The sequence below is a fragment of the Dendronephthya gigantea genome, unplaced genomic scaffold (genome assembly GCF_004324835.1).
Source record: "Dendronephthya gigantea isolate DGI-Jeju-01 unplaced genomic scaffold, DenGig_1.0 000006F, whole genome shotgun sequence".
Taxonomy (NCBI): Eukaryota; Metazoa; Cnidaria; class Anthozoa; order Malacalcyonacea; family Nephtheidae; genus Dendronephthya; species Dendronephthya gigantea.
Window position 1 is genome coordinate 314,872 of NW_021163016.1, and position 16,081 is coordinate 330,952.

Below are 16,081 nucleotides of genomic sequence, written 5' to 3' on the forward strand. Positions count from 1 at the left end.
ACTCCTTAGCCCTGCCCTTCTTAGGCCTCCTTAGCCCTCCTTAGACCTCCTTAGGCCCCTTAGCCCTCCCTCTTCTTAGGACTCCTTAGCCCTCCTTAGCCCACCTTAGACCTCCTTAGCCCTCCTTAGCCCTCCTTAGACATCCTTAGCTCTCCTTAGCCCTCCTTAGCCCTCCTTAGGCCTCCTTAGGCCTCCTTAGCCCTCCTTTGGCCTCCTTAGCCCACCTTAGCCCTCCTTAGACCACCTTAGCCTTCCTTAGGCCTCCTTAGCCATCCTTAGCCATCCTTAGCCCTCCTTAGCCTTTTGGCCTCCTTAGACCACCTTAGCCCTCCTTAGACCACCTTAGCCCTCCTTAGCCCTCCTTAGGCCTCCTTAGCCCTCCTTAGCCCTCCTTAGACCACCTTAGCCCTCCTTAGCCCTCCTTAGGACTCCTTAGCCTTCCTTAGCCCTCCTTAGACATCCTTAGCTCTCCTTAGCCCTCCTTAGCCCTCCTTAGGCCTCCTTAGCCCTCCTTAGCCCTCCTTAGACATCCTTAGCTCCCCTTAGCCCTCCTTAGGCCTCCTTAGGCCTCCTTAGCCCTCCTTAGCCCTCCTTTGGCCTCCTTAGCCCACCTTAGCCCTCCTTAGGCCTCCTTAGGCCTCCTTAGCCCTCCTTAGCCCTCCTTAGACATCCTTAGCTCCCCTTAGCCCTCCTTAGGCCTCCTTAGGCCTCCTTAGCCCTCCTTTGGCCTCCTTAGCCCACCTTAGCCCTCCTTAGGCCTCCTTAGCCCTCCTTAGGCCTCCTTAGCCCTCCTTAGCCCTCCTTAGACCACCTTAGCCCTCCTTAGCCCTCCTTAGGCCTCCTTACCACTCCTTAGCCCTACTTGGACCACCTTAGCCCTCCTTAGACCACCTTAGCCCTCCTTAGCCCTCCTTAGGCCTCCTTAGCTCCCCTTAGCCCTCCTTAGGCCTCCTTAGCTCCCCTTAGCCCTCCTTAGGCCTCCTTAGGCCTCCTTAGCCCTCCTTTGGCCTCCTTAGCCCACCTTAGCCCTCCTTAGGCCCTTAGCCCTCCTTAGACCACCTTAGCCCTTAGACCACCTTAGCCCTCCTTAGCCCTCCTTAGGCCTCCTTAGCCCTCCTTAGCCCTCCTTAGACATCCTTAGCCTTCCTTAGCCCTTAGGCCTCCTTACCCCTCCTTAGCTTACCTTAGACCTCCTCAGCCCACCTTAGACCTCCTTAGCCCTCCTTAGCCCTCCTTAGACCTCCTTAACCCTCCTTAAACCTCCTTAGACCGCCTTAGCCCTCCTTAGCCCACCTTAGACTTCCTTAGCCCTCCTTAGCTTTCCTTTGACCGCCTTAGCCTACCTTAGACCTCCTTAGCCGTCTATACATCTTCTTATTTCTTTCCAAAAATATATCACATTACACGGAAAATACATAACATACCTTTTAAAGTGCTACCGCAACGAAATTTTCGACCCCATTTTTATTGGCTCAATTTAAAGTCCTCACTTTCCTGATTTCATTTTGAAAACATAATCAAAATTGGCTTTCTCAAAAGATTTTTATAGCTTTCCAAAGTCGCGATTTTTGCCACTTAGACATGCGAACTTTTGCTCCGCCATAATGTAGTTTGTGACGTAGAAAAGAGTACCGATTCTTAGCATGGCGTAAAAACTAGTGTTAAGTAGTCATCGACGAAGAAGCTGCGTTTCTTACAGTCCCTACTAAGCCAGTATTCATCAAAATTATTAAATATCTATACATATGTTCCTAACGAAAAAATGGATCGCCAAAGTCGAAGAAAATATTGAATTTTGTTCCGACTTTCTGTTTCATGGTGCGGTTCTTTGCGCGGCTAAGTCGATTTCAAAGATTCGTATATGACTCTTGTTTAGCAAGATCCCTTAAATAAAAGAGTATCGAAAGAAGATTCTGTGCATACATTTGATGTCTGAACTGATCGTAGCACAAGTTGAAAGCTAACTGATATATAGGCAAAGGCTGATTTACCATCAATGCGGAGATACTTTGCGCGCACATGCATTCATGCTGAATAAAGCTGATGTTGGCCTTGGTGAATGTGCACGGCGAGTGCCGTTTCATAAGACATTGAAGTTCAATTTAAATCAGCAAGGATGGTGTTTCTTGAGTATTTATGCATGTAGATAAAAGGACCTGTGTTAGTGTGTGTTTCAGTTTGATATATTTCGATACGCGCTATTGCAAAACAGTGGCAATGTGGCATTTACAATAGCCAGTATATTACTGTTTATGGTTTGCGGGAATATATCGCATAGCATACACCAATATTATCAGTAACAAGGACATCATATCATTGCCTTCGTCTTGTTTTACTGAAAGGCTAAGCAGTTTTTTTAAGTTCTTCAAGATCGTCTTACGTAGGACTTTGTGGCATAAAGGACTATGCGGCACAAGATATACATGCTTATATATGGCATATATTACTACATTATATCTCTGTCAGACGGGCTAAGACTAGTTTGAATTTTCTAACAAATCGGCGTATATTTTCAGACCCTTTACCAGGCATTTCTTCAATATATGTTAGTTAACAGAATTAACTTCCATTTCAAAATAAAATGATTTGGTTCTCCGCGTCAAGCTCGAAAATTTGAAGCGGACAACACACAAGCTATATATATTACCATAAGCTTCGAAATATCGGTACTCGTTATGACGTCACATCAGCAAACATGGCGGCTATAAAAGTTCGCATTTGATACCGAGGTTTGAGGGTAAAATTAGTCAACTTCTACTTAACACACAAAAGTCATATATACATCAAATTGTTTCTAAAAGGCTGAATATTTGTTTAGGCTAATAAAAATCGGGTCGAAAATTTCGTTGCAGTAGCACTTTAAGGAGGTCTAAGGTAGGCTAAGGAAGGCTAAGGAGAGCTAAGGATGTCTAAGGAGGGCTAAGGTGGGCTAAGGAGGGCTAAGGAGGCCTAAGGAGAGCTAAGGATGTCTAAGGAGGGCTAAGGTAGTCTAAGGAGGGCTAAGGAGGGCTAAGGTGGTCTAAGGAGGGCTAAGGAGGGCTAAGGATGTCTAAGGAGGGCTAAGGTGGTCGAAGGAGGCCAAAGGAGGGCTAAGGAGGGCTAAGGAGGCCTAAGGAGAGCTAAGGATGTCTAAGGAGGGCTAAGGTAGTCTAAGGAGGGCTAAGGAGGGCTAAGGTGGTCTAAGGAGGGCTAAGGAGGGCTAAGGATGTCTAAGGAGGGCTAAGGTGGTCTAAGGAGGCCAAAGGAGGGCTAAGGAGGCCTAAGGAGGGCTAAGGAGAGCTAAGGATGTCTAAGGAGGGCTAAGGAAGCCTAAGGAGGGCTAAGGAGAGCTAAGGATGTCTAAGGAGGCCTAAGGAGGCCTAAGGAGGGCTAAGGAGAGCTAAGGATGTCTAAGGAGGGCTAAGGAGGGCTAAGGAGGCCTAAGGAGGGCTAAGGAGGCCCAAGGAGGGCTAAGGTGGGCTAAGGAGGCCAAAGGAGTGCTAAGGAGGGCTAAGGAGGCCTAAGGAGGGCTAAGGGGAGCTAAGGATGTCTAAGGAGGGCTAAGGAGGCCTAAGGAGGGCTAAGGAGGGCTAAGGTGGGCTAAGGAGGGCTAAGGAGGCCTAAGGAGGGCTAAGGGGAGCTAAGGATGTCTAAGGAGGGCTAAGGAGGCCTAAGGAGGGCTAAGGAGGCCTAAGGAGGGCTAAGGTGGGCTAAGGAGGGCTAAGGAGGGCTAAGGAGGGCTAAGGAGGCCTAAGGAGGGCTAAGGAGGGCTAAGGAGGCCTAAGGAGGGCTAAGGAGGGCTAAGGTGGTCTAAGGAGGGCTAAGGTGGTCCAAGGAGGGCTAAGGAGTGGTAAGGAGGCCTAAGGAGGGCTAAGGAGGGCTAAGGATGTCTAAGGAGGGCTAAGAAGGGCTAAGGAGGGCTAAGGATGTCTAAGGAGGGCTAAGGAAGGCTAAGGAGGCCTAAGGAGGGCTAAAGAGGGCTAAGGTGGTCTAAGGAGGGCTAAGGAGGCCTAAGGAGGGCTAAGGTGGTCTAAGGAGGCCTAAGGTGGGCCAAGGAGGGCTAAGGAGGGCTAAGGATGTCTAAGGAGGGCTAAGAAGGGCTAAGAAGGGCTAAGGAGGGCTAAGGAGGCCTAAGGAGGGCTAAGGAGGGCTAAGGATGTCTAAGGAGGGCTAAGGATGGCTAAGGAGGTCTAAGGTGGGCTAAGGAGGGCTAAGGAGGCCTAAGGAGGGCTAAGGAGTGCTAAGGTGGTGTAAGGAGGCCAAAGGAGGGCTAAGGAGGGCTAAGGATGTCTAAGGAGGGCTAAGGATGGCTAAGGAGGTCTAAGGTGGGCTAAGGAGGTAAGGAGGGCTAAGGAGGCCTAAGGAGGGCTAAGGAGTGCTAAGGTGGTGTAAGGAGGCCAAAGGAGGGCTAAGGATGTCTAAGGAGGGCTAAGGATGGCTAAGGAGGTCTAAGGTGGGCTAAGGAGGGCTAAGCAGGCCTAAGGAGGGCTAAGGAGTGCTAAGGAGTGCTAAGGTGGTGTAAGGAGGCCAAAGGAGGGCTAAGGAGGGCTAAGGATGTCTAAGGAGGGCTAAGGATGGCTAAGGAGGTCTAAGGTGGGCTAAGGAGGGCTAAGGAGGCCTAAGGAGGGCTAAGGAGGGCTAAGGAGTGCTAAGGTGGTGTAAGGAGGCCAAAGGAGGGCTAAGGATGTCTAAGGAGGGCTAAGGATAGCTAAGGAGGTCTAAGGTGGGCTAAGGAGGGCTAAGGAGTGCTAAGGTGGTGTAAGGAGGCCAAAGGAGGGCTAAGGATGTCTAAGGAGGGCTAAGGATGGCTGAGGGAGACTGAGGAGGACTAAGTATGTGATACACTATAATATGTGATACATTATAATAGGGGTCACATAAAGTAACTACCGACTCAGTACTAAAATGCGGTGCCCGCAATGCTTGTCTAGAAATAAAACGTCCGCTCATTTCTAACGACATCACCAACTTACATTCTCCTGTCGGCCGCAGCCTGGTTGGTTGGTACATTAAGGTCAAAATTGCGCCGTTTTAAAATCTTCAGAAATAAAATATTTAGGCTAAAAATACTATCTAAGAATACTATCAAAATGAAGAGAAACGTGAGACGAATAAACTGGCGTAGAGCCGGAAACTAGAAAAGCAACGATACAGAAGTCAAGGATTAAGCGTACTGCATTTTTAATTTGTTTAATAATTTTGAGCGATTTGTCATAAAGTTCGCTTATTGAAACTATACTTTAAAACCTTCGAAATAGAATATATTTGGCTCAAAGTACTATAAAATAAATCGTAATGTAAGACCGATCCACTTATTTAAGGACGAAAATTAAAAGAGAAAACCAACGATATGAAAGATATCAAAGACCAAACTTACTATTACTAGTAAAGTATAGCATAGTAATTTTGAGCGATTTGTCAACAATTCAATTTCGTTTGTCTTTCAAACGTCATAAATCGCTGCGAATACTCTTGTTTAGTAATATATTTAAGACCTGTGAGTATAATTTCTTACGCTGAATCGAATGGTGGTATTTTTGTCCTTCTTGGGTGCATAAAAGCAGAGATACACGCAATTATCAGAGTTTGAGATTGAAATTGAAAAAAGAACGTTCCTTTAAAAAAGGAATTTGCCAAACGTACAACAAGATTAATAGTAATAATTAGGAAAAAATTCCAAGCATTCCAAGTATGTGCAAGGAATTTTTACTTGGCGATTAAGGAAACGTATTGATGCGAACAAACAAACTCACAGGCAGAATATAATGCGGTGCCAAACTTGGCGCGGGCACCGCAATATAATGCGGTGCCAAACTTGGCGCGGGCACCGCAATAGCAAGCGATGGTGTCTTTTTAAGCAATATTCTATTCGCTATTGCGCATGCCCCGGTAGGAAAAGTTAACCCTGGAGGCCGAGACAGTGTTAGGCTACATGGGTCTACAAATTTCTCCCTACCACTAGGGTTACTCTTTTTCGTAAACAACGTGTCACATGCCCACGTTGACCCAACCAGCTGAGACGAGTTTAAAACTTCATAAGGGACAGGTCATAAAGTATTTACTAGGGGGTGTTCATGCAGTGACAGTGATTTACTGATCTTCTGCATATTATAGCTACTATAAAATTGGATTTGCACGGATGGTATTAAGTAGACTAAAAACCACCAAGATTGGAAAATGTATAATTTCACAAAAAGAAAGTATTTATCGGGATGTCAATATTTAATAAGTAGTGCATATTGAAAGCAGCAATCTTAACTACAAGGGGCTCTCTGCCAGCAGGCCGAAAACTGTAAGAGGTAAACATTGCGAAGATATGACCCTTCTTCAATACACCCCTACTATTTTGCACAATGTTAACTTTAAAAGAGCAAAAAAGAGCCCATGTGCAGGAATTGCGTCTTTCATCCAATTATATTCTTTAAATCAACCGGTCCAAGCTTTTCGTCATGTGGCGAACGAGACACTGTCATGTGATTTTGATCAACTTCATGATAAAGATGTCTGGGTACGCTGGGTTTAAGTGATATATTTTTAAACACTGGACTGACTTATATGGTATACTGACTCATATGGATGTTGGAGTTTTATTTGTTTCGATATAGTGATAACCTGGTCAATATAAATCAATAGGGCCGAATAGGCTATAGTGACAAAATGTTACCTAAATGACACAGGCGTAAAAGTTTTGTAAAATAAAGGTGAGGGTATTTTCACAAGGCACCACTATGGTTGCACCTGTGCTTCTCACTCGGCGCCAACTATGTTGGCGTGGAAAGGGCCGAAACTATAGAGGGATAAATTGGAGGTGGCGGTTATGAAATCGCGGGCGGTTCTCGTTCGTTGGGACTTTATACTATATAACGACACCACAATTCGTTTTCAACTTTTATGTATGAATCATTTGTCTGTCCACAATATTTTCTAACAGAAACATGAAGATATGAAAGGAGTAAAAATGGTGTGTGTTTATGGGAGAATCATAAAGAATCAAACCTGCGTGGAAGTGTATTCATAAGGGGTAAAATTGTAAAATTAAACTGTGTGTCTTACGGACTCTTACCAAAGTTGTTGAACTTGGATAAACCAACGCGATGAGCCATCTTAAACTTGTTAAACGAGTGGAAATTAACCAGAGATCGGCTTAGATATGCGTAAGTCAGAGCTTGTGTTCGTTCAAGGACTTGATCGAAATGACTGTATATATACAACATATAGATTCTACAATATATTACATAAAGATTGTTGAACGGGACTATGCTAACCGTGACCATGTCCATGTGGTTTGATTTGAAGTGTATTTACGCATTCTCTGATTATTATCGCATTCTTTTTATATGAGCCCGAGACTTTTTTTCATCCCAGTTTCAATCCCGCTTTAAACGAAATGTTTTTTTTGCTATATAAATGTTCCATCCCGCCCGCCTGACCGGAACAACAGCTAGTACGATTCATGCTAACTTGCAACATTCAGTTTTGGAAACAGCTGGAAGACCGAATATTTTAATATTAACGTCTCCCTAGTTCAAATATACGAGGTAGTAGTAGTAGTAAAAACGCTTGCCGCGTGTGTTAAACATATAACTGCATGCATGTCCAGTGAGTTCATACAAAGAAATTTATATCGAAATCAAAATAATAAAAGGTGAAAATGACGTGTCCACCACAATTATCACGATATGAACTATATAGGTTAAAAATGTGATATTCGACGATAACAATACATCTCGGCAAAGTTCATTTCATTAAGTCACCGCCACGAGAATTTTGATCGATCGAAAGAATCACGTTGTGCGCGCCTGGCCTCACATGCCTGCCGATTCCATGCCTTTTTTCACGAACCCTGAGAGACAAATTACCCGTCTAGAGACTTATATCGTACAGAGAGAAGACGAGGCATTAAAACACGTCCCACAATATGTGAAATGGTGAGTTATATCTCCAATGTAATTTGCCACTAACTGTGTGTATACAGTAAAGAACTTGTTACGCGGTGCATTTTTTCTTGCAACTTGCAATGCTATTTTACTTTTGAGAGATGTAAATTTGGCAACTACGAAACTTTTATGTTTATTACACTCCATCCATGGAGGTTTTTTACACTAAAATTTGAAGACTCTTCACGAATTTACATCTCCTAAAAGTATAATTCCATTGAAAGTTCCCAGAAAAATCACATCGTGTAACACGGCCTTAACATACGTACTTATACATATTTCAACATAATATTTCATGCGCTTTTTTACATGAATACAATTAGAAGCTAATAAAGGGAATAAGCTCAAACGCCATGCAATATTTGCCATCCAAGGAAATTAGCAATAAAAATTTCCCCACTCAAGTTCTTTCGGGGATTTTTTCATAACTCCTGGTTGGTAAAGCCCTAAACTTGTCCTAACCAAAAGCATTGTAAGTGCTTTTCAACCATGGAATATGTATCATGGGATTGGCGTGACAACACCGCCGGACTGAATCTAACTATAGCGGAGGTCTTTAGTTTGACATATCCAAAAAAATCCCCCTTGGATGAGTACAGCTAGGAAGATGATCCCAAAGATTGGAAAGTTTGGTCGCGAAATTTTGAAAATTTTCAAAAAATTTTCAAAAATTTCACCCCCGTCTCAGGTTGAAAAATTTTGTGCAAACTCGTATTAAACGACAAAAAATCAAATACCTAATTACACAAAATTTGTCAACTTCCACATTTTCCAATATTTCGCAACCAAATATTTCAATTTTACTAACTTTTGGATGCTTTTTTCCAGCTGTACCGATAGATTTTCCTAGTTTTAGATATTGTTTTAAGAGTGGGAAGGGGGGCATTATTGCCAACTTCCTTAATTGCATGGACAAAATCATACTGATTTTAATATTTATCATTTGATGGAGAAATTTGCTTTTCAGAGAGTTCCTATTAAGTCATTTCATTTGGTGTTCTTATATAACATAAGTTCAAATATCGTCCTTTCGTCATTCTAATATTTTACAAAAGAAATTTTCCTATGATAATCCCAAGTATGAGTGCAAGGATTAGGTAGACAACAGGCGGGAACTGGTTCTCAGAGTCAGCGGGTTGTAACAACTGAAGTACTTCCGCTGGAGGTGTTGTTGTTATAGGTTTTGAACGAATCCCTTCATCCTGAAAAACAATCTAAAATTACCCGCCTATATTTCGAACGACTATCTAGTCTACGCGCTATTTAAAGCTTAATATATTATAGCGATAATGTTTACACCAAAGTTGTGCTTTATTACACAAGAACGGTGTTTATTTACCCACTTTTGGCGTAAATTTACGCTAAAGAAGATTAACTTTAGCTATACACTCAACCGGTGTTGAGAAAACACAATATTGGTGTAATAATACACCTCGACGGGTAAATTTGTACTTTGTGGCTGTAATATACTGATTTACACCAAAATTGTGTGTATATACAATTATTCGGTGTTTCTTGGACACTTCGAAATTTAGAGTGTAGATGCGTCTGTTGGCCTTAATTTGTAGTATATATTTTTAAATGAATATAAAATTAAAGGTATATTCCGCGTTCGTGAAACACCAACCATGTACAAGGAAAAATCCTGGGTACGTTTGAGGTTGGTGAATGAAACAAAACATCTTGCGAAACAGAAAAAAATCACAAGCGAGAGATCCTAAAAATTAACCACCCCTTACCCTCAAATTTGCAATTTATATATCCTATAAACAAGAACCTATTTAGCCTAGAAAATTTGTTTTACACAGAAATAAAAACCTATTTAAGAATCTAGATATTTAACTACCATTTACACAAGAACCTCTTGGGGCTAACTGTAGAAGAGCAGTTTTATCTCATAGCTGGATCTTTTTTTCTTTTACACAGAAATAAGAACCATTTAGGAACCTAGATAGTCAATCACTGTTTACAGAAGAACCTCTTGGGGCCAATTCTGGAAAATGTAGGATCATACTTGTGTGTTTTTATTCTAAACCACAAACATCTATAAAATTTATATTTCCCGGTACACTAACTGATTACTAGTTACAGCACCCCAGCTCTTCCAGAAAATAATCAACATTTATCATAAAACACCTTGCTTGTGAAATGAGGGGCTTGTGAAGCTAACCATAGACAATCCAAAAGACATCTTTGTCTCATGATGTCAAAAGATGTCTTTTGGATTGTCTATGAGCTAACCTATACGAGCTTTGTCTCATCATGTCAAAGACATCTTTGTCTCATCATGTCAAAAGATGTCTTTTGGATTGTCTATGAGCTAACCTATACGAGCTTTGCTAATAATTTTTTTTAAAGATAATTTACCCATACACTGTGACCAGATCTGGTAATTATTTACTAGAACTAGTCAGATGCACATAAAACGGCCCCCCCTGATTTCAATATTTAAAACATCGAGACCACAACGGGGCGTCTAAGTAGATTTGAGCAGATCTGGTTTTATGAACTATAACAAATCATGCCTCCTATATTTGATTTCTTGCAGGTAGGCCAAAAATATTTAAAGTTAAACCCCTTGCGGTCTAATTTCACCGGTCTCTCTTGAAACTACTAGCAGGTTGTGCACGTTGTGTTGGACAAAATTTTTGTCCAAAATTTGTCCAAAAACTTTACCAGCAGATAATTTCATAAAATATAGGAAAAAATATGCTCCGAAAAACAACATCTTGTAAACTCAAGATATTAGTTAGTTTTTTAATGGTTTTTTTCAAAACCAAGTGGCCTCATTTGATGAATTGAAAGTCTTAATAAAGCTGATCAGTTTGAGGCTACTTCTCTTGTGCACAAAACCTTTTGAGAAAGGTTTGCAGTTACCTAGGATCCTAACAACTGACACTCGTGTAATAAATTGGCAAATAGTCGGATAGTTTTCGACCGGAATTTATTCTTTAAAATAAGAAGTATGTTTTTTCCGTACCTTTGAAACTTTATTTTCTCCTCTTAACCTCAAATTTCCGGATTCTGTGTTTTTATCGTTCGTCTGAAAAGAAATTCAATATACGAGTATGATTAAAATCATCCAATTACCCATGTTACACGCTGCAAATTCTACGTTTAAAAGATGTAAATTAGTGAAGAATCTACAAAATGTGAGCGTAAGAAACGTCCATGGAGCCTATAAACGTCCAAAAATTCCGAAAATTTACATCTCTTAAAAGTAGAATTGCATTGCAGGTTGTAAGAAAATTGCACCGTGTAACAAACGGGGACTTGAAATAATTTGGAGTTACGCGTGGCAAAACATTCTTGTGTTAGACCTTAGCGAAATATTGAAGTTGAATAAATGTCATGAAGTATGAAGACACTAGACCGGAGTGTCGAAACGTTGGGTCGTGAAGTTAATCTTTGTGTGATGGTTACTTTCATGCATTTATCAAAACCAGTGTAGCGATAATTACGATGGATTATATACCTGGTTGCCGTGAACTGATTAACTTCAATAAGTATCTGCCCAATATGACGGAGTTTTGTGATTGACCGTTTGTAACAATAGTGAAAAGTGTTTATAATTTTAAGAATATTGTTGTTTATAATTTGTTCATTAAAAAATCAATTTCTATACATAATTGTGTTTTATTGTTCTCATCAACCAATAGCAAAGCTCGTTCTATAGGTAGGTACCGACCGCATGAATATGCGAGCACATGAAAGAAGTACTTACATTTGATGATGCTGGTTTTTCTATATCTGGCTGTCTCGTTATATTACTCTGTGGTTCATGTGATTCTGCTGGGGCGGGTTCGTTACTTGTGGGTATCTCTTTTTTCTCAATCGGTTTTTTAACTGATGGAATCTATATATGGATTAAAAAACGTGTTCATATACATAACATCGACATTCACCTGGCCTTCGGCGAATAATTATTAAATATTCTATTTCCACGATGTGAAGCTTGGTGGTAAAGACATTTAGGACATCTCATTTAGGAAAACTCGCGTGAGTCAGTGTTATTCAATAATAGAGTAATACACATTCACGTTTATTCGACGCTGGCGATAACAATTAAGATTTTGTGTTTAAGGTATCGGGGACATCTTTCATCAACTTCTCGTAACAAGAACACGGGGAAATAACCAACCTCGCAAGCCAGGCTTTTCTAGGAAATAGCTTGACCTCTCCTAGATTAGTTCTAAAAATGTATCTAAGCCTTTCGTTCGAGAAATCTGGCACAAACTAATGCACTATTGTATGCCATTACTTCATGTTACTAGAAATATTACCTCTGCGCTCTTTCATCCACCAAATCAAAAACACACTTTAGTTTCGAGTCCATTATTTGATCTGGACTTGCCTCTTTCCACTAAATAAAGGATAAAAACAAGTCATTAAAACAATTTTGTATTTACTATCAACGACCTTTAATTAAATGGATTCGACCCACGACCATTTTTATACTTTCACTGCACTTCACTCGAGTTGGTAAACAAAGTCAGATACGAGTGACAAAGAAGAGCTGGATTAGAAATATTAGCGACTGCTTTTTTGACATATCCGCGTTGCCCAATGACTTGCTTAGCTGCATCCAGAGTTTGTGAGTTCTAGCACTGGTATCCGGGCTTTTTTAGCACCTAGGTCACTTGAACACAGGCTGCCTAGTAGAATTGGTCACGGGTTCGAAGAACGGGTACAACCTGGCACTGCGTTCAACATGTTTTAAACATCAGTACAAGCCTGAACACAGACTTACACGACTGAAAAATTGAATATCTTCATTAAACTAATCTTTATCAAATCTTCAACGGCTGCGTAATATTGATTGATACGAAATCCGCAAGCTCTTCGCAACGAATTACGAAACCTTGAATTACTTCTTGACTAACTTTGTGTTATTGCAGAAATATTGTATTTGACATTTGCCTGGACCAATTCAGTTGTTGTTTATTATGCAATAGGTCAATAACCATCTAAAACCCGTCTAAGATGTTCTTATCGAGTCAATATCAACGGGTTCCGGTAGCCCCGTAACACTACACTCATTTATTGGCATGGCCGTGCCACCGCAATAAAGTGTGTAGGGTAGTGAGATTAAGGCTGGTATGTGTACACGTATTACTCAATGTGTATGTGGGTTCAGTGAGTTCAGGCATGCGCACGTTGTAAAACAAATAACGCAAGAGCTAAGAAACCACTCTCTTACTATGTTCTCAAGGTTTTCTGTATTTCCAACAGCAATCATCGACTGCACCATGAACTTGTGTTTTGACTTTTCCTTAGCATCAAAATCATGAGGTTGTAACATCACTGGAAGAAAGGTAGAGAAAGTCTATTCACATGTCAAACTTCAGACAACAAACTTTTGCTCAGCAAGGCAGTCTCACAGGGGGGGGGGGGGCAGTGGCGTGCGAACCAGAAGTAGTGAATAATTTCTTCCTTCTATTTTTGAACGAAAATGTTAATTATAAAATAACATGAAAAACATACCAGCTACAGAAACAGTCATCTCTGGGTCGACAATTCCACTGTTAGGTCGCACACAGTACTTCTTTGGTGCTGTAGTTTTTACTTTAAAACATACTTTCTTGTCTGTCGGATTGTGAAGTTTTATGGTTGATGAAACCACTTCAGTAAATGGACCTAATAAAGTACAGAGCAAACGATAACACACACATATGTAACAGGCTACAACCTGCATAAATATATCAAATACACTTCACTTTAGAAACCAAATTTAAACAACTTCATGTCAAGATAAACCTAACAGTTGAAATGAGGTGTGTATATCCATATATTCATTTTAGGTCTAATTTAAAAGCAATTATTTTCATGGTATGTGACTATGAATACGTAAACCACAGCATCTAGTTTTGGCCCAGAGCATGTGTCAATAATAATTTTTCTTGACAAATAAGTCCACTTCCTGCAAATGTATGAACTTTGGTTTGCCTTTAAACCAGTATCAGGGCAGTGGCCACACCAGCCTGGCAATTTGGTGATGCCATGCAAATTTCTAGTCATTAGAATTATTAAATTCTTTAGAAATTCATTGTTTTCACAGTCAATGAACACCAAAATATTAGCGCAGCAGGACAAATCTTCAGGCTGACTACACCACTGCTTCAAACCTGGAATTCCCTTTTTTCAAAATTAGAAACTTTTCATTTCTAGGAACTACTGCAATTATCTATCGTAATTATCGCTACTCTGGTTTTAATAAATGAAAGTAATCACCACACAAAGATTAACTTAGTGGTGATTACTTTCATTTATTAAAACCAGAGTAGCGATAATTACAATGGATTATATACCTGGTTGCCATGAACTCATTAACTTCGATTTACTGCAATTATACTTCACGGAAAATGAAACAGCCATTTTCCTTTTTACTTTCAGTAACAAAATAATTGGAATTGCAAAAACAACTTTTGCCATTCTCATAAAATTGTTTTTCTGTTTGTCATTGTCATAAAACTGTTTTTCTGTTTGTCATTCTCAAAAGACTAATTTGATCAGGGAACATATTAGCTGGAAAGTATTGACAATTAGTAGATGCATAAAGTTACTTCAACGGACTCATCAGTTTGCATTGTGCCCTGATGGAGCTACTATACTATATTTAGTGTTGTAATTTGTTATTAGAAACCTAGGAATAGTACCAATAGTTAATACAACACATGTTAATACAGACTTAAGTTCTTAATTCTTGATACCAGAATATTAATTTTGAAATGCTTATCCAAAATGTAGCAGCTGGGCCTGGGATTTAATATGCTTTTATACATTAAAATTTCTTTTTAAAAAGCAAGTCAAATTTTTGTCTAACAATCAGACAGAAGTCTAACAATCAGATATTTTGAATACATTATGTGCAAAATGAAACAAAATTTGCTATTGCATGCCCAGCTTACATGTTCATCAACAAAAGAGATTATATATTATACAAATATTAGTCTGATACACTAAATAAAACATAGCTGACTGAATGTTAGGAAGTATGAGTGGCCAGTCAATTTCTTTTGATTGAAAAATAATTTCTTTTTCATTTTGTATTTTATATTTTATCATTAACAATCTTTAATTTGGCCCATGTGCCAATTTCAATGATTTTATCAGACATGTGGGGATCAAATCTGCTTAGATACTGGACAATTGTATGTGATCTACGGGTAGAGCAGAACTAATCTACCAGTAATAGGACAAAACAAGACCTAGCGTTTTAAATGATTTTAATCATAATGGTTGGCTGCCCTTTCCACATTGGCACATTTCCTCTTTTTATATACAAAGTCTCTGTCTGGTATTAAATAAATGGATTTGTCACCGCCTTCAAACTAATTTTTCGCCCATGTCATTCACGTCTAGTCCTGTTTGTGCAGTCTAGTACTTCAACTTTACATGTGTCTTATGATATGATGTTAGCCAAAATTTTGTAAACAGTTTACTATTGATGCGAAAGAACAACTAGCATAGTGAAAGGACACACTCGTGCGTTCGTATGTTGCCCTAAATTCAAGCACTGAATCCCAAATACTATAAAATATTAAAACCTATTTATAATCCTTCGAGGCTTCGATGGATGGAAGAATTAGTGGAGACAAACAAAGAAGTGAAACGACAAAATTCAAATTTCTATTAAAGTTCCACATACCTTTAAAATGCAACTCATGAGCTGGATCAATCTGTAGTACTTGCTCTAGTTTCGACATTATATTTTAATTGAATCTCTCTGCGATTTCTATTTACTCCGAGACAATGGCCTAAATGTCTCTCAAAATGGCGGATACAATCATTACACGTCGATACACCGAAGATATCCCGACGAAATTCGACACGTTCCGATCATTGTAAGTGTACAAAACACTGATCTATTTATTTCTGGAAGGAGTAGCTGATTTTGCAATCAACTGCAATCAGGTCACGGATTACCGGATTAATTGGATATTGCGGCAGATCTTTTAGATCCATCTCTCGCTTCATACGACATACGAATGTGGATTGGTTTTAAGTGGTTAGATTAAGGCAGGGAAGTGGCTGGGCAGTAGAGTAAGTGCATGTATTGATGCAAAACATCAGCGGTCGAATCTCGCTTTAACATGTTCTAATTCTTTCAATGTGATCGAATAAAGCGCGCACAGACGCTAAACCAGGACCTCTTTTGACATGTA

At 40.1% G+C, this 16,081-nt stretch overlaps 1 protein-coding gene across 1 annotated transcript; it reads right to left on the bottom strand.

Annotated features, from left to right (window-relative positions):
* Positions 1-7,794: 7,794 nt before the first annotated feature.
* On the bottom strand, positions 7,795-15,720 carry LOC114516863 (vesicle-associated membrane protein/synaptobrevin-binding protein-like). Its single transcript, XM_028536455.1, is given in 8 exon segments — positions 7,795-9,118; positions 10,897-10,959; positions 11,641-11,772; positions 12,200-12,210; positions 12,213-12,279; positions 13,117-13,220; positions 13,401-13,553; positions 15,565-15,720. Coding segments are annotated over 8 exon segments (744 nt in total). The 5' UTR covers positions 15,623-15,720; the 3' UTR covers positions 7,795-8,962.
* Positions 15,721-16,081: the final 361 nt, after the last annotated feature.